Source organism: Branchiostoma lanceolatum, chromosome 7, assembly GCF_035083965.1.
Source record: "Branchiostoma lanceolatum isolate klBraLanc5 chromosome 7, klBraLanc5.hap2, whole genome shotgun sequence".
NCBI lineage: Eukaryota > Metazoa > Chordata > Leptocardii > Amphioxiformes > Branchiostomatidae > Branchiostoma > Branchiostoma lanceolatum.
This window is the reverse complement of record NC_089728.1, coordinates 7,248,197-7,274,435: the sequence shown is the minus strand read 5'-3', so window position 1 is coordinate 7,274,435 and position 26,239 is coordinate 7,248,197. Positions and strand designations below refer to the sequence as shown.

At 45.4% G+C, this 26,239-nt stretch overlaps 1 protein-coding gene and 1 long non-coding RNA gene across 7 annotated transcripts; one reads left to right on the top strand and one right to left on the bottom strand.

The window, feature by feature from the left end:
• Nucleotides 1-552: 552 nt before the first annotated feature.
• Nucleotides 553-25,084, top strand: LOC136438943 (zonadhesin-like). Of its 6 annotated transcripts, XM_066433980.1 has the most exons (26): nucleotides 554-802; nucleotides 2,433-2,561; nucleotides 2,979-3,146; nucleotides 9,393-9,563; nucleotides 10,013-10,183; nucleotides 10,411-10,563; nucleotides 10,948-11,118; nucleotides 11,487-11,651; nucleotides 12,294-12,476; nucleotides 12,800-12,982; nucleotides 13,878-14,036; nucleotides 14,619-14,783; nucleotides 15,262-15,480; nucleotides 15,691-15,873; nucleotides 16,297-16,455; nucleotides 17,020-17,184; nucleotides 18,792-18,974; nucleotides 19,145-19,327; nucleotides 19,640-19,822; nucleotides 20,133-20,315; nucleotides 20,626-20,808; nucleotides 21,089-21,271; nucleotides 21,687-21,869; nucleotides 22,137-22,301; nucleotides 22,969-23,139; nucleotides 23,838-25,084. In XM_066433980.1, exons 1-26 carry the CDS (start codon nucleotides 742-744, stop codon nucleotides 24,467-24,469), a joined length of 4,854 nt encoding a protein of 1,617 aa, XP_066290077.1. In that variant the 5' UTR covers nucleotides 554-741; the 3' UTR covers nucleotides 24,470-25,084. The 6 variants fall into 6 exon arrangements, with proteins under 6 accessions (XP_066290079.1, XP_066290077.1, XP_066290078.1 ...); XM_066433982.1 differs by lacking the exon at nucleotides 19,640-19,822 and having other exon boundaries at nucleotides 553-802; XM_066433981.1 differs by lacking the exon at nucleotides 12,800-12,982.
• Nucleotides 1,364-2,020, bottom strand: LOC136438942 (uncharacterized). The gene is made up of 2 exons (XR_010756476.1): nucleotides 1,867-2,020; nucleotides 1,364-1,728 (listed from the first exon to the last, which is right to left on the bottom strand). It is a non-coding gene; the product is annotated as an uncharacterized lncRNA (long non-coding RNA).
• Nucleotides 25,085-26,239: the final 1,155 nt, after the last annotated feature.

Below are 26,239 nucleotides of genomic sequence, written 5' to 3'. Positions count from 1 at the left end.
ATGGTATACCAAAGAATGGATTCTTCATTTTTCGTCTTTCACATCTTATTCTTTGAGTTTGGCATTCTAGACATTAGTATCCATTTTCCGAAATATCTTTTTGCAATATACAGCATGTATTTGCTAAGTTTATAGCTGCTTTCCACGATTTACAGTATGGTAGAAAACTTTTTTTGGGTGGAAATGAACGAAAATTTCTGCGCGTGCGAATGTCATCCATATAATCAAATCAACATGGCCTTATTTGTCCCTGACGTCTGTCAGTGAGAAGGACCGTTTCGGCGGGACCGTCCGCTTTCACTTGAGAGGAGTGTCCGCGGCCGATAAATCATAGTCCATACTCGTCAACTTTGATAGTAAATATCAAGGGAAACAAAGCGGTTCATTTGTCTACAGAGACAATGGTGGCAAAGGTGACGATACGGAATGCGTCATGAGTTGTACCTTTCCATTCTTGCCAAAAACTCGTCTGCACATGGTCCCTGATCACGTGATCTGTCACCCGCGAGTTACTGTTGTGATGAAATGGTAGGTCCCGTATAAAAACACTGACAAGTCAACATCCCTGTCATTTGCAACACTGCAGTCCCAGAGACAGTGGTCGGGGCTAGGCACAGTTTTCGGGCACAGGACTCTGCTGGAAAGAGAACAACGCGCTTGTAGCTGTCTCAGTGGACACCGCTGTGTGGTAGCGCTGAAGTTCTGTTCTCAGCCCTGAGATTTATAGAGAGCCGATCAAAAATGCGGGACTTGTTGATCCTCGCAGCCCTGCTGATAGCCGCTCTGGCTGGTACAAGTCAAGGTGGGTAGTTGTTATCGTACTGTTTATGCAAGAGTAGAATACTCGTATCCTGTTTTTTCGTATGCTCTACACGCTTGAAACTGTTTAACGTTACAAGGCCTTTATCCGTAGTGTACCTGTATCGGGTTATATTTATTGAGGGTGGTATACTAAATGTAACATCAGTAATAACAATAGAATTGCAAACGTGAGAGAGACGCAAGTGTTCAAAACACTGTTTGAAAAGCTCCGATAACCATCCATACCAACACGACGAGGTCAAAAACTATTGTTACAACATCTTAGTTCCTGTGACATTATATAATTTAGGATCAAAGTTGACTTGTTGATTTGCTGATCATTGCTTTTGAGTCATTTATTTTTTTTTCGGCGGCGGTAATCGCTAGTAATAACATGGCAACTAAAACGCTGTTTGTCAGGCTTTTAATCTTGCATTGTTCCTGTCGACGTTAATCTAGAATTGTCTTATCTTATCTTAGGCCACAGCAAGTAAATTTTATGGATGACATCCTCCGCAGACTCCAAAATTAATGAGATAGGGCGAAAAAAAAACAAGGCGGGCAAAACAAAACAAGATTCCTATATTTTCAAATTTTGAGATCATAAGTCTTGTTAAACAAGAATTGAGGCGACGAAATATGATATCATGACCAACAGCTATATTCCTGTATTAAACCAAATAGATGTGTATACATCTCAATAGACTAACTACAACAAATGCAGCAAAGAGCTTGTTGTACCATCATCTGAAGCAACTACACTAGGAATTCTTATGCGATGAAACACCTTGTGTATACAGCTCAATTAACTAGACCCCCCCCCCCATTATTTACATAATGTCCTTGCTAGAACAAATGCAGAAAATAGCTTGTTATTATACCATCATGGGCAGGAACTACACTGGGTATTCATATGCAATGAAACACCTTAGAGCTTAGACTGTCAACATTAAACTGTTCTTGAAGATGTGTATACAGCTCAATTAACTAGAACAAACGCAGAAAACAGCTTGTCATACCATCATGGGCAGGAACTACACTGGGTATCCATATGCAATGAAACACCTTAGACTGTCAACCTTTACGGCATATCTGCCAATTTTTGGCATGTTGACCACCGTCGGAGGACAGTGAAATTTCTTGTTTTTTATTCCGAAATCAGGCGAAAATTAATGAGCGCGCTGATGTCATCCATAAAAATTACTTGCTGTGGCCTTATCTTACACAAAGACGTCACTTATCTTATCTTACACAAAGACGTCATATCAAAACATGTTTGTTATCTATTATTGTACGTCTTCCAATAAAACGGGTCCCGTTAGCATGCGAGTTAAGGCGTTCGCTCTATTTTTCTCCGATGGTTTATCAATTAAGGCACCGTAAGTATTAAAGCACCTGCTCTTCCTGGGACAGAACCCAAAAGTTGCAACATTAAATCTGTACTGCTCGTTTCCGGAACAGATCTCCCCTGCTAGGCCTGCCAAAGACGCGCAGGAAACTCGTTTATTATGTGTGTTGTTAAAAAGCAGCGCTTCTTTGGCAAGACGACAGACCATTGTACAAGAAAAAGCCCTGCCAAGATACAGTCCCTAGGCTAATCATCTCAATCTGTTTTCGTTTCTGTGTATTAGCTGTACTTGGAGGCTGTCCACCAGGTATGCGGCATGTAGGGTTCGGCATCTGCATTCAGCAGTGTAACGGGAACGCCGTGTGCCTGGGCCCGGGGGCCATGAGCGACAGCCCCGCCGTCGACACGCCGGGTACCGAGAGGGTCTTTCTTCTCATTTCATCTTATGAACGACTATAGCATACACTTATAATCTCACCTGATTGCCAGGAAATATTGCACTGTTTCAATCATTCACGCAACAAGGAAAACCTCCATTATCAACATATTGCACAACCATAGAACAACGATAGTACTCTGCTTGAGAATTTAGCGTCGACGCGGTTTTCATCTCAAACTATGATTAAATCTTGTTTGAATGTAAAATTAATTAAAAAGAACAGTCATAGTTGATTTTTTGTTCTCTGTGAATCATCCAAATCGTAGGACGACCTACGACGACTGTGACCGCGTCCTTAGTCTGCCGAAACAGGAGATAAAGATGTCAGCTATTTTAAGATGCATCCTGTCAAGTTTTCCTATAAACTTTTAACGTGATTTCTATCTTTAGAACCCAGCATGTGTCCACCCGGTGTCAGGCAGGTTCGCTGTGCTAGGGACCCGTGTGAGGTGGTCCGTTGCCCCGCCCATCCCGAGGCGCAGTGCCGGGCCAACTACTGCGGAGGCTGTAACGCCGTGTTTTACGATAATGACGGCAACAGAGTCGACTGCGATCAAGGTGAGGCTTGTTAACATCGAATATGTGACTTGTTATTCGAGTGGGGGAAGGGGGTGTTCAGCCATTCGTGGATGTAATCGGCGGCGCCGGTAGTACGGCAACAGGCAATGCCGTCCCAAGTCCGTTCGGCCTTTGAGATATCGTCACGGCGATATCGGGACAGCTTTACACACCAACAGGAAGTATCGCAGGACACGTACAACCACGGCGCTTGAATTGTAGTATAGTCGTGACCCAATGTGGTGAATTTCGTTTCTTGATTCCTATAGTGCACTCAATTCGTCAACTTGTAAGGATCGCGAAGATACTTGTACTAGCGTAATTGTACGTGGTTCGCCTGAAGTTAGCGTAAAGCGTTGCCAGGGATACCCCTCTCACCCATCTTGGCAGGATAAAATACTCATTGCTTCAGACAACTGGCTATGCAGCCCAGCAAACACGACTCTCACGTCCACAGAAGATTGCTAAACCAGACCCGTTCTTTGTCGGCTCATCCTAGCAGCAGTTGTCCTGATGAACTGTGGCATTTCCGAAGAAACAAACACGGATCAGCGACACTGAGCAGTCTTACCCTGCAAAACTTCTCACCCCTTCTATAATCAAGTCCCTGCTGTCCTCTCAACTCCTGCCAACATTGTAAGTCTTTAAACAATATGCAGAGGGACGGCTTGAACCTTGATGCCCAAATTCTGGGAATAGGCACCCTTTCCGCTCAACATCCCCCACAAAGTTGGCGGGCGTTAGTCATGTAAATCAGGCACGTGTCGGAGTGCGACCCTGAATGACATTAGTAGACCATTCACTTGGAATACGAACCAGGCAGTCATTTAAATGGCAAGGCGGCTACACTTACAATAATTTGTTGTTTAAAGAAGTCACCACGCTTTGATTTGTTTTGGTATACAAAACAATGGCAACTGAGGTGCAGTATCGGTGCGACAGCAGGGCGCGCACGGCGCCAAATTTAAACTTTCAAATATTCGCTCACGCGCAGACGAAAGTCCTGAACCCGGACCGGGTGTTCAGGAATTACCGGTCCCCCCGGGAAAATCGGTCCCCCTCCTGCCATTGGTCCACATTTGAGACTGGTGGGCGTGGCCTAAAAGTACGAAGGCCCACAACAACATAGGCTGTAACATAACAATTCTACACTGTCAACATTGTCGACAAATAATATCCCCTCCTAGGAAAAATGAAACAATCGTCCTCTGGTCTACTTCGGACCCTAATTTTCAACTTGAAGACGATTCTATTAAAATTGATATAAACTTTTCAAAGGGCTTTGGCCATTGTGGGATTTCACCTGAAGGGGACACATTTTCCCGGGATAGCCGGGATTTCCGGTCCCCTCATTTGAAAGTCAACAACGTCTCTTCTTTAAACCTGTTTTTCAACTTGAAGACGCTTCTCTGAAGATCTAACACAAGTATAAACGTTTCAGATGCAAAAAAGGCTCATTATTCGGCCATTGAGGGGATTTCAGGTAAAGGTGTCACATTTTCCCGGGCCGGGGTTAAGCCGGGATTTTCGGTCCCCTCATAGGAAAGTCATGATCAACAACGTCTCTTCTGATGCACTTGGAAACCTGTTTTTCAACTTGAAGACGCTTCTTTGAGGACCTAACCCACCTATAAACATTTCAAAAGCAAAAAGTCTCAGCATTTGGCCATTGAGGAGATTTCAGGTAAAGGGGACACATTTTCCCGGGCAAGGGTAGCCGGGATTTTCGGTTCCATCATTTGAAAGTCAACATTTTGTCTTCTCTTTAACATGGGCGCTTGTTTTTCAACTTGAAGACGCTTCTATGAAGATATGACACAACTATAAAGGTTTCAAAAACAAAAAGTCTCAGCATTTGGCCATTAAGGACATTTTAGGTACTTGAAGGGGACACATTTTCCCGGGCCGGGGTTAAGCCGGGATTTTCGGTCCCCTCATGGGAAAGTCATGATCAACAACGTCTCTTCTGATGCCCTTGGAAACCTGTTTTTCAACTTGAAGGCACTTCTCTGAAGACCTGACACAACTATAAACATTTCAAAAGCAAAAAGTCTCTGCATTTGGCCATTGAGGATATTTCAGGTAAAGGGGACACATTTTCCCGGGCCAGGGCAGCCGGGATTTTCGGTCCCCTCATTTGAAAGTCAACCATTTGTCTTCTCTTGAACCTGGGCGCTTGTTTTTCAACTTGAAGACGCTTCTATGAAGATTCGACACAACTACAAACGTTTCAAAAACAAAAAGTCTCAGCATTTGGCCATTAAGGACATTTTAGGTAAAGGGGACACATTTTCCCGGGCCGGGGTAGCCGCGATTTTCGGTCCCCAAATAGGAAAGTCAACAACGTCTCTTCTGATGCACTTGGAAACCTGTTATTCAACTTGAAGACGCTTCTCCGAAGACCTAACACAACTATAAACGTTTCAAAAGCAAAAAGTCTCAACATTTGGCCATTGAGGGGATCGGATTTCAGGTAAAGGGGACACATTTTCCCGGGCTGGGGTAAAGCCGGGATTTTCGGTCCCCTCATAAGAAAGTCAACAACGTCTCTTCTGATGGACTTGTAAACCTGTTTTTCAACTTGAAGACGCTTCTCCGAAGACCTAACACAACTATAAACGTTTCAAAGCAAAAAATTTATAGTTTTTTCAAATCTTCAGGGAAGCGTCTTCAAGCATCTTCGCGATTGCCTATGAGGGGACCGAAAATCCCGGCTTAACCCCGGCCCGGGAAAATGTGTCCCCTTTATCTAAAATCCCCTCAATTGACTAATGCTGTGACTCTTTACTTTGGAAACGTTTACAGTTGTGTCAAGTCTCCATAGAAGCGTCTTCAAGTTGAAAAACAGTTTTGCAAGTGTATCAGAAGAGACACTGTTGACTTTCTCATTAGGGGACCGAAAATGCCGGCTTAAACCCGGCCCAGGAAAATGTGTCCCCCTATACCTAAAATCCCTTCAATTGACAAATGCTGAGACTTTTTGTTTTTGAAACGTTTATAGTTGTGTTAGGTCTTCAGAGAAGTGCCTTCAAGTTGAAAAACAGGTTTGCAAGTGTATCAGAAGAGACGTTGTTGACTTTCTCATTAGGGGACCAAAAATCCCGGCTTAACCCCGGCCCGGGAAAATGTGTCCCCTTTACCCGAAATCTCCTCAATGGCCAAATGCTGAGACTTTCTACTTTTGAAACGTTTATAGTTGTGTCATATCTTCATTCAAGCGTCTTCAAGTTGAAAAACAGGTTTCCAACTCCATTTTATGAGACGTTGTTGACTTTCAAAGGAGGGGACCAAAAATCCCGGCTACCCTGGCCCGGGAAAATGTGTCCCCTTCACCTAAAATCCCCACAATGGTCAAATGCTGAGACTTTTTGCTTTTGAAACGTTTATAGTTGTGTTATGTCTTTAGAGAAGCGTCTTCAAGTTGAAAAACAGGATTTCAAGTCCATCAGAAGAGACGTTGTTGACTTTCCTATGAGGGGACCGAAAATCCCGGCTACCCCGGGAAAATGTGTCCCCTTCTCCTGAAATCCCCTCAATGGCCAAATCCTAGGATTTTTTGCTTTTATAGTTGTGTTATAAGTCTTCCTGATCAGGGAAGCGCTTCAAGTTGAAAACCAATTTCCAAGTCCATCATAAGAAGCGTTGTTGACTTTCCTATGAAAGGACCGAAAATCCCGGGAAAATGTGTCCCCCTCCCCTTGAAATCCGCTCAATGGCCAGATCCTGAGACTTTTTGCTTTTGAAACGTTTATATTTGTGGTAAGTCTTCAGAGAAGCGTCTTCAAGTTGACGAACAAGTTTCCAAGTCCCTCAGAAGAAACGTTGTTGACTTTCCTATGAGGGGACCGAAAAGCCCGGCTACCCTGGTCCGGGAAAATGTGTCCCCTTCCTCTTAAATCTCCTTAATTGACAAATCTTGAGACTTTTGCCCATGAAACGTTTATAGTTGTGTTAAGTCTTCAGAGAAGCGTCTTTAAGTATAAAAACAGGATTCCAAATGGATCAGGAGAAGCGTTGTTTACTCTCTTATGAGGGGACCGAAAATCCCGGCTAGTTCTACCCCGGGATAATGTGTCCCCTTACCCTGAAATCCCTCAATTGCGAAATCCTGAGATTTTTTTGCTTTTGAAACGTTTATAGTTGTGCTAATTCTTCAAAGAAGCGTCTTCAAGTTGACAAAGAAGCTTCCAAGTCCATCAGAAGAAGCGTTGTTGACTTTCCTATGAGGGGACCGAAAATCCCGGCTACCCCGGGAAAATGTGCTCCCCTCCCGCTGAAATCCCTCAATGGACAAATCCTGAGACTTTTTGCTTTTGAAACGTTTGTATTTATTTGGGTGAAATATTTAGAGAAGCGTCTTCAAGTTGAAAAACAGGTTTCCAAGTGCATCATAAGAAGCGTTGTTGACTTTGCTATGCGGGGACCGAAAATCCCCGGTACCCCGGGAAAATGTGTCCCCCTCCCGCTGAAATCCCTCAATAGACAAATGCAGAGACTGTTGCCCTTGAAACGTTAATTTTTGTGTTGAGAGCATCCCTTCAAGTTAAAAAGTAATTTTCCAAATGCATCACTACTAGGAGAAGAGTTGTTGATTTTCCTATGAGGGGACCGGAAATCCCAGGCACCCCGGGAAAATGTGTCCCTGCAATGGCCAAAAACTGAAACTTTTTGTTGATGAAACGTTCATATTAGTGTTTGTGGAAAATGTCCGTCCCACCTTCTCACAATTCATACATTTGGCATTAAGTATTCAATTCAATGACAGTGTTTTTGGATGATATTTATGTCTTTGGCCATGTGGGCCTTCGTACTTTTAAGGCCACGCCCACCATGGATTGGGGACCGATTTTCCTGGGGGACCGATAATCCCTGAACACGGGCGCTCGACCTACCCAACTTTCCCGCATTCACGGACGAACAGAAGGCCACTTTCCTCTTCAAATCACAGAACCCACAATTCTTATAGAAAAGTGTGGCTTTTCGTCTTCCTCTGCATCCAAAAAAGCAGGCAAACCCAACTTGTCTAGAGATAGCCAACATTAGTATTTGAGTACCCAAGTCTCTTCTGTCCTCTATTTGCGGAGAGGGTTGAATACCCGGCTACGGTGAAATAGCCCTCATCCAGCACGTTGAGAATGGTTACCAGGCTACTATGATGGAAGCAGAAATGCGAAGTCTGTCACGTATGGTGTGTTTTCTTGTAGTGACGACCACACACCCGCCCACACGACCGCCTGGCTGTGAGTACCAGGGACAGTTCTATCCTCCTGGATCAACAATACAGGAGACGCCCGGCTGCATGGGGCACGGTGTACGCTGTGAGGAGGGCGGCCAGATCCTGATCTGGGACAACTTTGGATACGGGTGTAAGTCTGCTCGACTTATTACCATCCATCTTTATATGAATATGACCAGCCCAGTTAGACACTGTCACTCAACGACCATTGTTTGAAATGTAAACACAAAATCGTTGCAATACCTCGTTTTTACAGTCATGTACGTTTGAACATTAAAAACGGAGAGACAAATGTACAACCTGGTGATATATTTCTTTCTTGAATTTTTCTCCCTGCTTAACTATACAAGTCCCTTTTTATTAGGTAGGTATGGTGATTCGAAATATTATCTCTTGATGAGGTATTTTAGATAGGAGACTCTTACAAAGCTTGCTGGCCTGGTCTGTTTAAACGGGTTGTTGCTAGTTTGGTCCCAGGCAGGGCGTATACAGGAGGGTGTACACTTTTGAACTCCAATGTTTTTTTTACATACTTTGATTTCCAATGTTGTAGGTTGCGAACACAATGAACAGTTCTATGAAGACGGGGCCACCATCACTGAAGGCGGCGTGACCTGTCACTGTGAGGGGAGCGATACTTGGGAACCCGCTCCGATGATCTGCCCACGTAAGACATTGCCTCTTCATTGTTACTGACATGATAGTTGAGGCATTGTTTTGGTTGTTTCCGTGTGTCTCTCTGTGTTTCCGCATATTTGTGGCCAGTGTAACTTAAGAAGGTCCCTTGTTGAAATCTAGCAAACGAGATGGTACGTACTACGAATTACCTCCATAAAAGTGAAGGTATTATTTTGATTGTGTCTGTGTGTCTGTGTGTGTCCGACCAGCATAACTTAAGAAGGTCTTGTTGGAAACTAGCAAATGAGATGGTGATGTAAAAGGCCACTAAAGCCTGCTTTGTAACTTTCAGCAGCATTCACAGTTTTCTCTCTTTTTCCTGACATCTCCAGCCCCTCCTACTTGCCCACCTGATGTCGAAGTGGTCAACTGCTTCGCTAACCCGTGTGACGTCACCAGTTGCCCCGCCCATCCAGACGCCACGTGTCGGTCCAACTACTGCGGCGACTGTAACGCCGAGTTCTTCGATGAAGAAGGAAATAAGGTCGACTGTGAAGAAACTGGTAAGAAAGCGCAAACTAATCTTAAGTCTTGGGTAGACCATTCTGTGTCACTCTGCTGCCAAGACTATTTTAGAGATTACATTTCAAAGTTGAAGAGAACAGCAGTTGATGATCATGCTTCCGTTTGATTTTTAAAGTGTTCGCATGAAAACACGGTAGGTCGTGGGTTCGATCCCCGGCAAAAGACTGGTACATACTGCTTTCTCTGCTTAACACTCAGAAATTGAGAAAGAGTATGGAATTTAAACACACACACACATCACTACCAGCGGACTAGCTCTCTGCTGTAGGGACTTGCACGCGCACAAAGTTGTGTGGCCCAAGAGCTGCGAATCGGAGATGGGCGCCGCCGTAGGCTCCATCAAGTGGCGCGGAAGGACTTTAACTTTAACTAGTAATTGTAGTTCACGCAGGTCATTTCTTGGCATTTTTGCCCTCGACTTTTTCAGACCGTTCCCCTTGCCCACTTGGTGTTGCTATGGCGAGATGCAAGCGGGACCCTTGTGAGATGAGAACCTGTCCGGGACACCCGAGCGCCACGTGTCAGGCCAACTACTGCGGCGGCTGTAATGCCGAGTTTTTCGACGAGGACGGCAACGAAGTTGAGTGTGATGAAGCTGGTAAGAAAGCACAAAATAGGCAGACCATCATGTGTCATTTTGCTGCCAACACTATCTTAGAGACTGCGTTCCAAAATTCGTTATAAAGAAATCAGCAGTGCAGCAGTTTAGAAGCTTCGTATTCATTACATGAGAGAGGTGCAAGGCCTGCCGTTGCTGCAATGTAGCAAGCCAGAACATACATTTAACGTCAATGGCTCTTGAATGCATTTTCCTTTCTACCACAGATGAAGATGACAAACCAGGTACGTGCCCACCTCCGTCCAGACGTCCGTGTCTCGGTGAATATTCCGACCGATGCGAGGCCGACTCGGACTGTCCACGCCGCCGGAAGTGCTGCCAAGGGCCCTGCGGCAAGACGTGCGTCAGACCAAGGAACGGTAAGCGTCTTGTTACTTCTAGTATCTTGTCTTCTGATAGAAATACAAAGCACTTTCATATTCTAAAAGGTTAACGTATGGCAATGTTTGACAAAAACATAAGGAGATCATGCTCCCATTAATTCCCTCCATTGCAGCTCACCGGACATGCATGATGTTCGTGGAAAGGGCCGTAATACTTACCACGGAACCACAGTTGTGGTCCACTGTGCTTGCCGGGAAGAGCTAGGGGGACTAGCGGTACAATTAACCTGTACATGTAAATACTGGACACGGCGTCTGTCTTCCCCGTCACGACCAGTGAGCTAAACTGGTTCGAGATCACTTTCAGTTTCACTTTTCATGCAGGTCATTTCATGGCATTTTTGCCCTCGACCTTTTCAGACCATTCCCCTTGCCCACCTGGTGTTGCTATGGCGAGATGCAAGCGGGACCCATGTGAGATGAGAACCTGTCCGGGACACCCGAACGCCACGTGTCAGGCCAACTACTGCGGCGGCTGTAATGCCGAGTTTTTCGACGAAGACGGCAACGAAGTTTCCTGTGGCGAAGCTGGTAAGAAATCACAAAGTGTACTGCTCCGGATCCTCTATTTGATTTTTCTATTCCCCGAGAACATGTTTACAAAGTTTAAAAACGATCACAACACTGAATAACAAAGCTCTTTCTGCACAAATATTCATTCATACCGACGTTTCGGTGACCGTCTGTCACATTCCTTAGAGCAAGTCTGACTCTGCACTGCAGCTATAGGTGTCGCTGCTTATAGATGCGGTCTCAAAAGTAAATCATCTACATACATACATACATTGGTAATCAATGCAGTGTTCACGATCACTACAATGTCGTGTGGTATTCGCATTAGACGTGTTGATACAGACCCTACAGTTCTTACGAACCACTTTGTGTGTTTTCTCCTTCAGCTGTCGTCGAGAGACCAGACATATGCCCGGCACCTACTTTACGTGACGACCAGTGCCTGTTGGGCGTGTTCAAGAATTGCTCCATTGACACGGACTGCAGACGTAGAGAGAAGTGCTGTTTTAACGGCTGCCAAAAAACATGTGTTCACGTCCGCAGAAGACGACGTAAGTACAATCAAGTCTAACCAGCCAACCACCTGGCGCAGCTAACCTACAAGCAACATTAGAACAGCCCCGTCCAATTTTACATAGTTAAACCCCTCTACTAAGCAACCAGCTGTCTTAACTAACCAACCAACCAACCAACCAACTAACCAATCAACCAGCCAACTAATCAGCCAGCCAGCCAACCAACCTACCAAGCAACAACTTTCTGTGGCCCCTAGGGGGCATTCATACCTCACTCAACAACAAAATTGAGTGGCAGTGGCACCCAGCCCAGCAGCAGGCATTTCAAGTTGAGCATTTATGCAGGCAGGCGTCGGCACAGTTGGCAATTAATTTCATTCCAACGCCAAGATAAGAAAGGTTTCTTTGATCCTATGTCCCAGCATTCCCTGCGAGACGAGGTACATGTACCTGCCTGAGGAACTTTTTACAACTTGATTTTAGTTTTCGTCCCGTTAAATATCATCATCGGAGAGTGCTGATGATATTTAACGGGTCCTAGACTAAAATCATGTTGCAAAAAGTAAGATAACACGCTTATGCCTGGCATGTCGTTCCAAACAAAACCTGACAACTGTTTTTTGCAAATGAATAAAAAAAACAAGTACTAGTAACTTCTTTGATATACACCCCGAACAGCGTTCCCCGAGAGACCGGGCACATGTCCCGCTCCCAGCCTGAGTGATGCTGACTGTTCGGGACCGAGGCTGTACAGGGTCTGCACCACGGACCTGGACTGTCGCAGGGGAGAGAAGTGCTGTGATCTCGGCTGTGGACAGGAATGTGTCGCAGTGAGGGGGCGGGAGCCCTCACCGGATGGACGTAAGTTCTGATGAGATTCAACTCGACGACGACTGAAACCATGTAACAAAAAGTCGACGTTTCAAAACAGTATAATGCCTGGTATGTCATTCCGAACATTGGATGCCCGCATGCATGTCGGAAGACACACACACACACACACACACACACACACACACACACACACACACACACTTGGAGGTACCCGAAAAGAAAAATCAATGCAAACTCTCTCGCTAGTCCCATATAAATCTACAAAAGAACCCCCCCCCCCAAGCAAAATTCCTACGGGTATGCATTCTTAACACAAAGCAAACTGTTTACTCATTTCGTTTGAATCACAGCGTTCCCCGAGAGACCAGGCACATGTCCCGCTCCTAGCCTGAGTGATGCTGACTGCTCGGGACCGAGGCTATACAGGGTCTGCACCACGGACCTGGACTGTCGCACGGCAGAGAAGTGCTGTGATCTCGGCTGTGGACATGAGTGTGTCGCAGTGAGGGGGAGGAAGCCCTCACCGGATAGGCGTAAGTAGAGTGTAGACGTTACAGTTGATTCTCCCAATCGTAGCTCAACGCAAGAAGCACCAAAACAAGACCCCATAAAAGCACTTCCCTAAATTTCAGTCTCAAAAGCTCAACTTCCGAGAACAACTGACTCAAGTAAATAGAACATTTAAACCCATTTTTTCCTGTACAGGCAGGACCCAACAACCCACATCTGTCCTTACGCCATTTAAACTGTTGACCTGAAAAAAAAAATGATCAAAATAGGAAAGCTTAAACCCTATCTGTTTCTTCTACAAAGTCTACAGACTGAACAAAACTTGTCAAGTAAAAGAAAGGTTTACATTTTAAGTTGGCACTATAATCACCTGCTTTCGTGGCAGATCGAGATACACGAGATCCTATAGAAACAGATCACGATACAATCACGTGGATATCAAATCAAAATCACAGAATATCAATCTTTTGAAATACAGAATAGATGATAAAGAAACGCTTCCTGTGCAGAATGTCTAATACCTGGAATGGAGACAGCCTCATTTCCATGGTATATGGACCTCGTGTAGACTTGTCTTTTCATCACTAAGTTTGTCAACAATTTTCTGCACATGTATATTGTGTATAAGTCATTTGCTTCTGTGTCACGAAGTTTTGTACAATGTGTTCCATTTCCCGGTCCTGAATTGGCCCAAATCGTAATGTAATAAGTACCACAGGAAGAATTGCCAATGCTAATTGAGTGTGGATCTGAACAAACCCAAACAGGGCTAAGATCAAGACCGATGTTAGGGCGATTAAACGTACTAATTATGGTCATATTTGTTGTAGAGATACGTAGCTAAGTGTTTTCAAACAACATGCTCATCACTACAAAGATGCTATGAATAATTCAGGGTTGTTTGATTCGATTCTTCAGCAAAACCAGGTACATGCCCTCCTCCCCTGAGCGATGACGAGTGTTCACGACCGAGGCCGTACATAACTTGCACAATGGAAGGGGGCGGCTGTCAGAGGGGATATGTCTGCTGCGATAACGGGTGCGGAGGGGCCCTGGAATGCAGAAGACCGATGCGGGGTAAGCTTGGAACAGTTTTCCTGTTGAAACATTACTTTTATAAGGATGTATATACATAGATGAGTGCACCGTAGTGATATAGTGGACATTTGGTGGTTTTTTGGACATCCGTTATATTTTAGGCAGTCTGTTAGTCACTAAGATACCTCAAGAACAGCTGGATGGATTGGTTTCATATTTGGTGGCTTCGTAGGTTGTGACAAAAACTAGAAATGATTAGATTTTGTACCCCTGGCAGTTTTCCTGTGGCACTGAAGCGGAGTTTCCGGTTTTGATATGTCGTGTTCTGTATGGTCACGATTGCTTGGTGGTAGCTCTTGTATTCTGGAAGAAATGACACATGTTTGGGCCCTCATGCAAATTGTCCGGAAAGTGCAGGGGCGTTTTTGTTAGCATCTTTCAAATATGATATAACTGAAGAAAGGAAGGACGGATTTTTTTCTAGTAAGTTGCTTCTCTACCCTTTCCTATTTTTTTTAATGCAAACGTAATGTTTCTACTGGAAGGTGTCGTATTTTGCATGATTAACTGATGCCATCAGTGCTTTGATGTCTTTGATGTCGACGCCTTATGTTTTCCCAGGACCCATGAGAAGCAAGCCTGGCACCTGTCCTGCATCGGAACGAGAGGCACCCTGTAGGAAGGGGGAGTGGAGCCTGTGTCAGGGAGACCCTGACTGCCCTCAGCGACAGAAGTGCTGCTCAGATGGATGTGTCATGATCTGCCAAAATCCCGATACGACAAATGGTAAGACACCTACTAACAACATATGTATCATATAAGCTCATCTGTGTTAGTAATCATAGTACAATGCTAAACTTTCTTCCAACACTGAGGTATACACGGATAAAAGTTTCCAGGACCACAGTCGCCTTCTTCAGGATCAATAATGACCAATCACTTCGGAACGTTAACTCGCGAGAGTTACAGACACGTGCCTTTACGGATATATCATATACATCTTCACGGCTACCTTGTCCCCCCAACGACCCGGAGGTCAAGGGACTAGGTAGGTAGGTAGGTAGGACGTCAGCAATTTATCAAACGTGCCAGGAAGCAACAACATAGCCTTAACTGGTATGGCAAACATCGAAGACAGGTGCATTGTTGATAGCTCACTCCTTACACAGACTGGTGTCGTACAGTCGAAAATTTGGGTAAGTTCAATTTTTGTGTTGGAAATTACAGTTCAAACTTGTTTCAGAACTCATCCTTTTGTTTCTAGAACCAGTGACGAAATGCCAGGACCAGTTCCAGAACACACAGCCCATGCCGGGTCAGTTTGTGAAACAGTGTGAGGAGGACGGCAGCTTCAGTACCGAACAGTGTCACGGCTCCGCCGGCTTCTGCTACTGCGCACATCCACAGGACGGAACCATCTACCGTGAGACCGGCAGGAGGGGAGAGATGGAACACGACTGTGAGACCTACTGGCAGATAAAATGTAAATTTGACCAGTACACTTTAACAATTTTTAAGTTAAGAATGCGTCATCTTTTTTCCAGCCGTACCGTATGCATGGCGACTAATATAACTTCACATTGTTAGAATGAATAAATTGTAAGCATAGATACACAGTGACTATTTGTGTGTCAAAGACAAGGACACCCCTAGCTGCTCTAATATAACATCACGTCGATGTTCTCGTCCTTAGTGTGCAGTGAAAACAGCCACTTCGACACCTGTGGCCACGGAGACTGCCAGCCCACCTGTGAGAACCCCGCGCCCATCTGTACACAAGCGTGTATCACAGGGTGTCAGTGTGACGACGGATTTGCACTGCACGATGGGACGTGCATTCCCATGAGCCAGTGCGAGAGCGGCGAAGATGATTCAGGTAAGCTGCTGAACGCTGTTCAATACCGTAACCGCAGATCCTAAAATGCACCATCTTCTTTTTCCAGGAGTACCGTGTGTGTCACGACTAACTTCACGTTACAAGAATCGATGACGATGGGAGGGACAGCCCGATGTTTCTGTGGTTTCTTCATTATACTCGTGCTCAGTTGTAACATCAATGTGTAAACGTAAATGTCAGCATTTAAAAGACACGCTGGCTCTTAAGTATTAGTGTCCAGGCTGAAAACAGAAATCACCTTTAGCTGTCCGACATATAACATCACATGGTGCTTTCGACCATAGTGTGCATGCATCTTACTTGTTGTCGATTTAGTTAAATGTTCCAAGTGTTTCAAAGCAACATACACATCACTGCGAAGATGCTGTGAACAATTCAAGTTTGTTTGATTCAATCCTTCAGAGAGACCAGGTACATGCCCTCCTCCCCTGAGCGATGCAGAGTGTTTACTGCCGAGGCCGTACATAACTTGCACAATGGATTGGGGAGGCTGTCAGAGGGGATATGTCTGCTGCGATAACGGGTGCGGAGGGGCCCTGGAATGCAGACAGCCAGTGCGGGGTAAGCTTGGAACAGTTAAGTTATGCTGTTGCAACACTTCCTTTACAAGGAAGCATCTAAGTATGCACGGTAGACTCATCGTAATGACAGCAGACATTTGGTGGCTCGATTACCTACACGAAAAATTAAGGTTATATATTAGGCAGTCTGTCTGTTAGTAACCATAATAACTCAAGAACGGCTGAATGTATAGGTTTCATATTTGGTGGGTTCGTAGGTTGTGACAAAAACTGGAATTATGTGATAGTGTGCAGGTACTGCAGCCGAATTTTCAATTTTGATATCTCGTGTTGTAGACAAATTATGTCACGATCGGTTGGTAATAGATAGCTCTTGTACTTTGGCAGAATTGACACATGTTTGGGCCCTCACGCACATTGTTCGGAAACTGCAGGGGCTTTTTTTTAGATATTTCAAATAGGATAACTGAAGAAAGAAAGGAAGGGCGAATTATTTATTGTGAATTCTAGGCAAACGTGTTGTTTATACTGGAGGGTATCGTATGGATGCTAAAAGAATTGATGCCATGTAGTGTTTTGATGTCGACGCCTCATGTTTTCCCAGGGCCCATGAAAAGCAAGCCTGGCAGCTGCCCAGCACCGGAACGAGAGGCATCCTGTCGGAAGGGGGAGTGGAGCCAGTGTCAGGGAGACCCTGACTGCCCTCAGCGACAGAAGTGCTGCTCAGATGGATGTGTCATGATCTGCCAAAATCCCGCAACGACAAGTGGTAAGATTGCTTCCAACAACATGAATAATTGCCTTAACTGGTATGGCAAACATCAAAGACAGGTCAATTGTTGATAGTTCATCCTTTTGTTTCTAGAACCAGTGACGATCGCGAAATGCCAGGACCAGCTCCAGAACACACAGCCTATGCCGGGTCAGTTTGTGAAACAGTGTGAGGAGGACGGCAGCTTCAGTACAAAACAGTGTCACGGCTCCGCCGGCTTCTGCTACTGCGCACATTCGCAGGACGGAACCATCTACCGTGAGACCGGCAGGAGGGGAGAGATGGAACACGACTGTGAGACCTTCTGGCAGACAAAATGTAAAATTTGCAGAACATTTTTGAGTTTTTTATCTAAGAATGCATCATCTTTTTTTCAGCCGTGCGTACTGTGTGTGTCACGACGAACTTCACATTGTTAGAATACATTGTAAGAGCAGATACACTGTGACTATTTGTGTATCCAAGACAAGGACACCCCTAGCTGCTCGAATATAACGTTGAGAAACATAAATTCGTGGGGTACTTAAATTCGGGATTTTTCGAAAACGTGGTATTTAGGGATATGTGCTAGATGCAACATCAGTAATACCGCTAGAAATGCAAACTTGACAGACTAACGTATTCAGGACACTGTCTGAAAAGCTTCGATAAGCATGCATTAGAAGGCGACGAGGACAAAAACTCTCCGTCCCTTATTGGAACAGTCTGAGGGCTTCGTGGGAGAATCACGCGACATCGTTGTCGGCTGGTTTATAAGACAAATGTCACATCCGCTTCCTGCTAAACACAATCATTTACAAGACAACATATTTTCTTAAAATTGCTGACCTGCAATTGGACTCTAAGTGTGATCAATCATCAAAACCCCTCTTTGTTGCTACAACCTACGGCACGTGTATTTTCCCGCCGCCATATCATTACCCAGAATCCTGTTGTCAAGCAGACGACAAAGGTTTGTGAGGAACACGTTTTTGTCTAAATGTTGAGTGTGATTGTGGACTGAGGACGATATTTTCCTCAAAGTTTGCTCCTAACACAACAAGGAATACATGGACATAGTAGTATTATCAATGCTACGGCATCCGGCTAACTTTCCATGAATAATGTACACGTTGCCATGACGGTGGATGTCGACTTTGACGTTCTATAGCTACCGACTCAACACACGGGTTGTTCCCGTAGGCCTGATGTGTGCGGTACGGCCGTTTTTTCGTGTATTTTTTTTACTTGGACACGTCTATATCCATAGCACTCTCCTCAAGCCAAGGATGGAACGAATAGCTGCTGTATAAAATGTAATTAGTGGTAAGATATTCAAGACGAATCTTCTCTCCCGAATTAATGTTCACCCCTGTCCGACAACACCGCCATTGTGCGTGCGGCGGACGGTAGTTTCAAGTTGAAATATTATGGTGTCAGCACGACTAGAGACAAAATCTACCATATATATGATTAGTGCAAAGATAGTACATGATACTGACAGAATAATAGAAAAAAAAGGATGGTTTATTGTTCTGCTAGATTGATTTCAGTCAACCATTATCGAAAAAATCCCGAATTTATGTTACCCAACGTTAACATCACGTCGTTGTTTTCGACCTTAGCGTGCGGTGAAAACAGCCACTTCGACACCTGTGGCCATGGAGACTGCCAGCCCACATGTGAGAACCCCGCGCCCATTTGTACACAAGTGTGTATCGCAGGGTGTCAGTGTGACGACGGATTTGCACTGCATGATGGGACGTGCATTCCCATGAGCCAGTGCGAGAGCGGCGAAGATGATTCAGGTAATCTTCTTTTTCTGTGGTTTCTTGATCAAACTCGTGCTCAGTTGTAATAAGAATTTAAAACTCACGCTGACTCAGTGAGCTGACTATTAGTGTCCGGGACATGACCGAAAATCACCCTTAGCTGCCCGAATATAACTTTACATCGATGTTTTCGAATTCGTCCTTAGTGTGCGGTGAAAACAGCCACTTCGACGCCTGTGGTCACGGAGACTGCCAGCCCACATGTGAGAACCCCGCACTCATCTGTACACAAGTGTGTATCGCAGGGTGTCAGTGTGATGACGGATTTGCACTGCATGATGGGACGTGCATTCCCATGAGCCAGTGCGAGAGCGGCGAAGATGATTCAGGTAGGCTGCTGAACGCTGTTCAATACCGTAACCGTAAATCTTAGAATGCACCATCTACTTTTTCCAGGAGTACCGTGTTTGTCACGACTAACTTCACATTACAAGATTCGATGACGACGGGAGGGACAGCCCGATGTTTCTGTGGTTTCTTGATTATACTCGTGCTCAGTTGCAACGTCAATGTGTAAACGTAAATGTAAAAATCTAAAAGTCACGCTACCTCAGTGACTATTAGTGCCCGGGCCATAACCAAAAATCACCCTTAGCTGCCCGAATATAACTTTACATCGATGTTTTCGAATTCGTCCTTAGTGTGCGGTGAAAACAGCCACTTCGACGCCTGTGGCCACGGAGACTGCCAGCCCACATGTGAGGACCCCGCACCCATCTGTACACAAGTGTGTATCGCAGGGTGTCAGTGTGACGACGGATTTGCACTGCATGATGGGACCTGCATTCCCATGAGCCAGTGCGAGAGAGGTGAAGGTGATTCAGGTAAGCTGCTGAACGCTGTTCAATACCGTAACCGCAGATCCTAAAATGCACCATCTTCTTTTTCCAGGAGTACCGTGTGTGTCACGACTAACTTCACATTACAAGAATCGATGACGACCGGATGAACAGCTCGATGTTTCTGTGGTTTCTTCATTATGCTGTCTCGTGCTCAGTTGTAACGTCAATGTGTAAACGTAAATGTAATCATTTAAAAGACACGCTGGCTCATAAATACTAGTGTCCAGGCTAAAAACAGAAATCACCTTTAGCTGTCCGACATAAGACATTACATCAATGCTTTCATCCTTAGTGTGCGGTGAAAACAGCCACTTCGACACCTGTGGTCACGGAGACTGCCAGCCCACATGTGAGGACCCCGCACCCATCTGTACACAAGTGTGTATCGCAGGGTGTCAGTGTGACGACGGATTTGCACTGAATGATGGGACCTGCATTCCCATGAGCCAGTGCGAGAGAGGTGAAGGTGATTCAGGTAAGCTGTTGAAAGCTGTTCAATACCGTAACCGCAGATCCTAAAATGCACCATCTTCTTTTTCCAGGAGTACCGTGTGTGTCACGACTAACTTCACATTACAAGAATCGATGACGACCGGATGAACAGCTCGATGTTTCTGTGGTTTCTTCATTATGCTGTCTCGTGCTCAGTTGTAACGTCAATGTGTAAACGTAAATGTTATCATTTAAAAGACACGCTGGCTCATAAATACTAGTTTCCAGGCTAAAAACAGAAATCACCTTTAGCTGTCCGACATAAGACATTACATCAATGCTTTCATCCTTAGTGTGCGGTGAAAACAGCCACTTCGACACCTGTGGTCACGGAGACTGCCAGCCCACATGTGAGAACCCCGCACCCATCTGTACACAAGTGTGTATCGCAGGGTGTCAGTGTGACGGCGGATTTGCACTGCATGATGGGACCTGCATTCCCATGAGCCAGTGCGAGAGAGGTGAAGATGATTCAGGTAAGGTAATGATCCTAAAATGCACCATCTTCTTTTTCAATGAGTCCGGTGTACGTGTGTGTCACGACTAATTTCACTTTACATGAATCGATGACGATGGGAGGAACAGCCCGATGTTTCTGTGGTTTCTTGATTATACTCGTGCTCAGTTGTAATGTGTAAACGTTGATGTAAATATTTAAAAGACACGCTGGTTCAGTACCTATTAGTGTCCGGGCCATGACCAAAAATCGACCTTAGCTGCCCGAATATAACTTTACATCGATGTTTTCGACCCTAGTGTGTGGTGAAAACAGCCACTTCGACGCCTGTGGCCACGGAGACTGCCAGCCCACATGTGAGGACCCCGCACCCATCTGTACACAAGTGTGTATCGCAGGGTGTCAGTGTGATGACGGATTTGCACTGCATGATGGGACGTGCATTCCCATGAGCCAGTGCGAGAGCGGCGAAGATGATTTTGGTAAACTGCAGTCCACTGTTCAGTACCATAACGGTTGATCATTTGCTTGGATTTTGCAGCTTGTCTCTAGACCTGTATAATCATCGAGTGATGTTTCGAGATAGTTTAACATCCCTCCATCACTGAAATTAGGAATGTAATGGGAGGGTTATTCAGTACCCTACCCGTGTAATAACCCATCCGTCTGTAAGCTTCAGTGTCCATCATAACAAAAAGATTATCATTACCATGGGTACAATTGTAGAGGGATGATATCTTCCATTTCGGTTAAAGCAGGTGATTTGGCATGAGGGCATACATCAAACAGAAAAATGGATTTACATAAATGAAGCAAAATTAGTCATTCATCGTCATTGTCATTCACGCAACGTTTAATAAGAGACATAACTTTGTTTTATTTGAATTATTCAAACAGCGTTCCCCGAGAGACCAGGCACATGTCCCGCTCCCAGCCTGAGTGATGCCGACTGCTCGGGACCGAGGCTGTACAGAGTCTGTACCACGGACCTGGACTGTCGCACCGCAGAGAAGTGCTGTGATCTCGGCTGTGGACAGGAGTGTGTCGAAGTGAGGGGGCGGGAGCCCTCACCGGATGGACGTAAGTTCTGATGAGATTCAACTCGACGAAGACTGAAACCATGTAACAAAAAGTCGACGTTTCAAAACAGTATAAGGCGCTTATGCCTGGTATGTCGTTCCGAACATAAGGTGACGGTGACCATTGGATGCCCGCATACATGTCGGAAGAACTTTAACTCCTTTCTCGCTAGCCCCATAAATCTAGAAAAGACCCCCCCAGCAAATTCCTACGGGTATGCATTCTTAACACAAAGCAAACTGTTGACTCATTTTGTTTGAATCACAGCGTTCCGTGAGAGACCGGGCACCTGTCCCGCCCCCAGCCTGAGTGATGGCGACTGTTCGGGACCGAGGCTGTACAGGGTCTGTACCATGGATATAGACTGTCACAGGAGAGAGAAGTGCTGTAATAATGCATGCGGAGTCAAGGAATGCATACGACTGAACCGAAGTAAGTGTCTAACAGGTTTGCTGTCGCTATCACTATGATTAACATGTGACTGAAATGAACTGTACAACGTAGACTCAAAGCAAGGTGCCAGTCATAGATGTAATACAATTAATAAGACAAGCTCGCCATGGCGTTCTCTAACAGAAATGCTCAGCCGTAGCAACCGGCTCTGGTCTTCCAGAAAAAAAATTAGCTTGGCCAAATGTTCACCACAATATTCTCTACACATGACAGGCACATTCATAACAGTTTTTCACCTTAGGAGCCGAAACCTACCGCCGAAGGATGCATAGTCATATACAGTTTTTACTATAATACAGACTTAGAGTGTGCGAAACGTAATCAATAGCTGTATGAAACACAAATAAACGCGGAAACTGTACATACATTGTAACATCTTGAAAAAGTTTTCAATCACAGTGATTGAGAAATAGAGTTAATACGACTTTTCAAAAAGTGCAACAAATTTTTTTTAGGTCCACCGAACAGCCTCCGGCTCCGCGACCGGAGTGCTGTGACGTCACTTGCAGAACAGTTCCGCTCGGTGCGGGGTACCAACGTCAGCCTCGTTTTGGTGCAAACTCTGGCACGGTACGGGACATTCAAAATGGCGACCGAAATTGGAAATAGATCTATTTGATAAACGAGAACGCTTGTGTTTTCTCAGGACCTATGAGACGTAAACCTGGCACCTGTCCCGCCCCGTCACCGCTACTATCGAGAGACTGTACCCGGGGGAGGCGGAACCAGTGTGAGGGGGACTTGGACTGCCCACTGAGACAGAAGTGCTGCATGGATGGGTGTGTCAAGGTCTGCCAAAATCCCATACCAAGAATAGGTGAGATGCTTTACATCTTAAACTGTTGTTTGTACTTTTTAAAGCCTCTCATGAGACTAGTTCCTTACATCTCACTGTTGATTGTACGTCTTAAAGCCTCTCATGAGATTCCTTGCATCTCACAGTTGCTTAAACTTTCTTGAACAGCAAAAGCCCCTACCACACAATCGACGAGCTTCTACCGTATTTGTTGGTCACCAGGAGGTTCCGCTCTATTTAGAAAAAAAAAACACAATAGAAGATCGCACGGATTTTTCACCTGAAAATCCACCCTATCATTTTGAACTGGCCTTGGTAACATCGGCCGATCCTTAAAAACCTCGCGAAGATCGGGACACCGGGCATATTACTGACGAAAAGGTCATTCAAAGCTCGCAGAGTCGTCAGCCGATCAAATTTTCCTGCTGTGTGACAGGGTCTTAAAGACGGTCTTGATTTCAACCAGATTCACTTTAAGAGTGCCGTCCAAATAACAGTTACAGATAAATCTATGAGCAAGTCAAAAGTAGACACAAGCAAATCAAACTGTCCAGCTTTTTCGCTTTCATAACTTGCCCTGGTGACAAAAGGTTGAAGTTTGATATAAGACGTAAACATACTGTGCTCAGCTTATTGTGAACGTTACTGGGAAGGTGCATGATTACGTTGATCCGACTAGAGTCATGTTACTTTTTACTTATATCTTTTACTTTTTTTAGTTCCAGGAAGGCCCCCCGTCATTTCTGGAAGAACAAATGCGGAGACAACCACGGAGCCTGACGGCCATGGAGTGGCGGCCGCCTTCAGACAGCACGACATCGTGCCTGATGTAATCGACACGGCACCTACCGTCGCTGCGGAGGTCACCTATGACGTTGCTGACGACGGAGTTAGTAGTGTTGACTTTGGGAACGAGCTAACACCAACGCAAGTAAAGTTCCCGCCCCAGGTGACTTGGCCCGTGGACGATGGCTCCCTGTACACACTTGTCATGACCGACCCTGACGCTCCCAGCCGGGCCAACCCCAGATTCCGAGAATTTCACCATTGGCTGGTCGGAAACATTCCCGGGAACGATATCCAGAATGGAGAAACTCTGTCCCAATACCTCGGATCAGCACCTCCCAGACGACGAGGCCTACATCGGTACGTGTTCCTGGTCTACGAGCAGCCGGGAAGGCTGGAGTTCGACGAAAGAAGACTGGGGAACAGCTCGATGGCACACAGGAGCCGGTTCCGCACCAGGGAGTTTGCCTCAAAGTACAATCTGGGTGATCCTGTAGCCGGCAACTTCTACCAGGCACAGTGGGACGACTGGGTACCCAGTCTGTACGCGGCGATGAGACAGTGATTGAGAATTTCGTTGCATAAGGAGTTTCACGATTGTAAGTACGGATGCACAGTAAAATACGCCTGGACATTGTTCTGTAAATCTAGATGATGGTCGAGACAAGAACTGTTTACAAGTTGGGAGCTTTTAACTTTATATTACCCACAATGCATTCCGTTGCTCAACCGTACTTAAATTGTCAACTTTTCATTGTTAACCTTCAACATGAGGCTAACGGCTGCTTGCTCATCATTAAGAACTTTCTCGTCTTAATCTAGAGGGTAAAATGAGGAATCGAAAGTTACTGTCTTACGTGTCTTTGAAGCTCTGTTTAAACTTATTGCGAAGAGGCCACTATGTTGTAGTGATTTGTGTTGAGCACACTCTTTGGGCGTTGATTGAGCTGCTGTTTTCTACCTACGTATGAAATTTGGAACGGGGGTAGGAAGATGCGGAAGACAATAGAATTTACATAATAACCAATCATTGTTGCTCGCTATTCCTTTGCGCAAAGCACGTGCGACAGGCACCTGATAAGATAAGTATTCAAGACTTTTGAATGAGGCTGATTGATAGATAGATTATTTGATTGATGGTGAATCACTTTTGAAAGAAAATAAATGCTTCAATGGAAAAGGTGTTGCTCATAAGGTCTTCCCTATAAAAGTTGGGTATCGTGGTAGTATATGTTCAGATTTACACTTACACTTGACAAATGAGCACAACTGTAATAAGAAAACGCAGAAAACCATATTCAGGCAAACGTTTACATGTGATCACTATCCTGATTAGAATGAGTTGTAGTTCAGCACCAAGAACAGTACCATGGAGTGAGCTGTAGTTCAGCACCACGGACAGTACCATGGGGTGAGATGTAGTTCAGCACCAAGGACAGTACCACGGGGTGAGCTGTAGTTCAGCACCAAGGACAGTACCACGGTGTAAGCTTTAGTTCAGCACCAATGACAATACCACCGTTTGAGCTGTAGCTCAGCCAGAAGCGCAGTACCACAGGGTGAGCTGTAGTTCAACACCAAGGACAGTACCATAGGGTGAGCTGTAGCTCAGCACCAAGGACAGTACCACGGTGTAAGCTTTAGTTCAGCACCAATGACAATACCACCGTTTGAGCTGTAGTTCAGCACCAAAGACAGTGCCATAGGGTGAGCTGTAGTTCAGGCACAAGGACAGTACCACGAAGTGAGCTGTAGGTCAGCACCAAGGATAGTACCACGTGATGAGCTGTAGTTCAGCACCAAGGACAGTACCATAGGCTGGGCTGTAGCTCAGAGCCAAGAACAGTACCACGGGGTGAGCTGTAGTTCAGCACCAAGGACAGTACCAAGGGGTGCGCTGCAGTTCAGTACCAGGGACAGCACCACGGGATAACCTGTAGTTCAGCACCAAGGACAGTACCATGGAGTGAGCTGTAGTTTAGCACCAGGGACAGTACCATAGAGTGAGCTGTAGTTCAGCTCCGGGAACAGTACCACGGGATAAGCTATAGTTCAGCGACAAGGACAGCGCCACGGAGTGAGATGGAGTTCAGCACCAGGGACAGTACCATAGGGTGAGTTGTAGCTCAGCACCAAGGACAGTGCCATATGATGAGCTGTAGTTCAGCACCAAGGACAGTACCACGGGATGAGCTGTAGCTCATAACCAAGGACTGCGCCACAGGGTGAGCTGTAGTTCAGGTACAAGGACAGTACCACGAAGTGAGCTGTAGTTTAGCACCAGGGACAGCACCACGGGATGAGCTGTAGCTCAGCACCAAGGACAGTACCACGG

What these genes read in the sequence shown, in the direction of transcription:
- LOC136438943 (XM_066433980.1), top strand. Translation starts at nt 742, where the DNA reads ATGCGGGACTTGTTGATCCTCGCAGCCCTGCTGATAGCCGCTCTGGCT. An exon ending in CAGAGTCGACTGCGATCAAG is followed by an intron (nt 3,147 to 9,392) that starts GTGAGGCTTGTT and finishes TGACATCTCCAG; the next exon opens with CCCCTCCTACTTGCCCACCT. An exon ending in GAGCGGCGAAGATGATTCAG is followed by an intron (nt 18,975 to 19,144) that starts GTAATCTTCTTT and finishes ATTCGTCCTTAG; the next exon opens with TGTGCGGTGAAAACAGCCAC.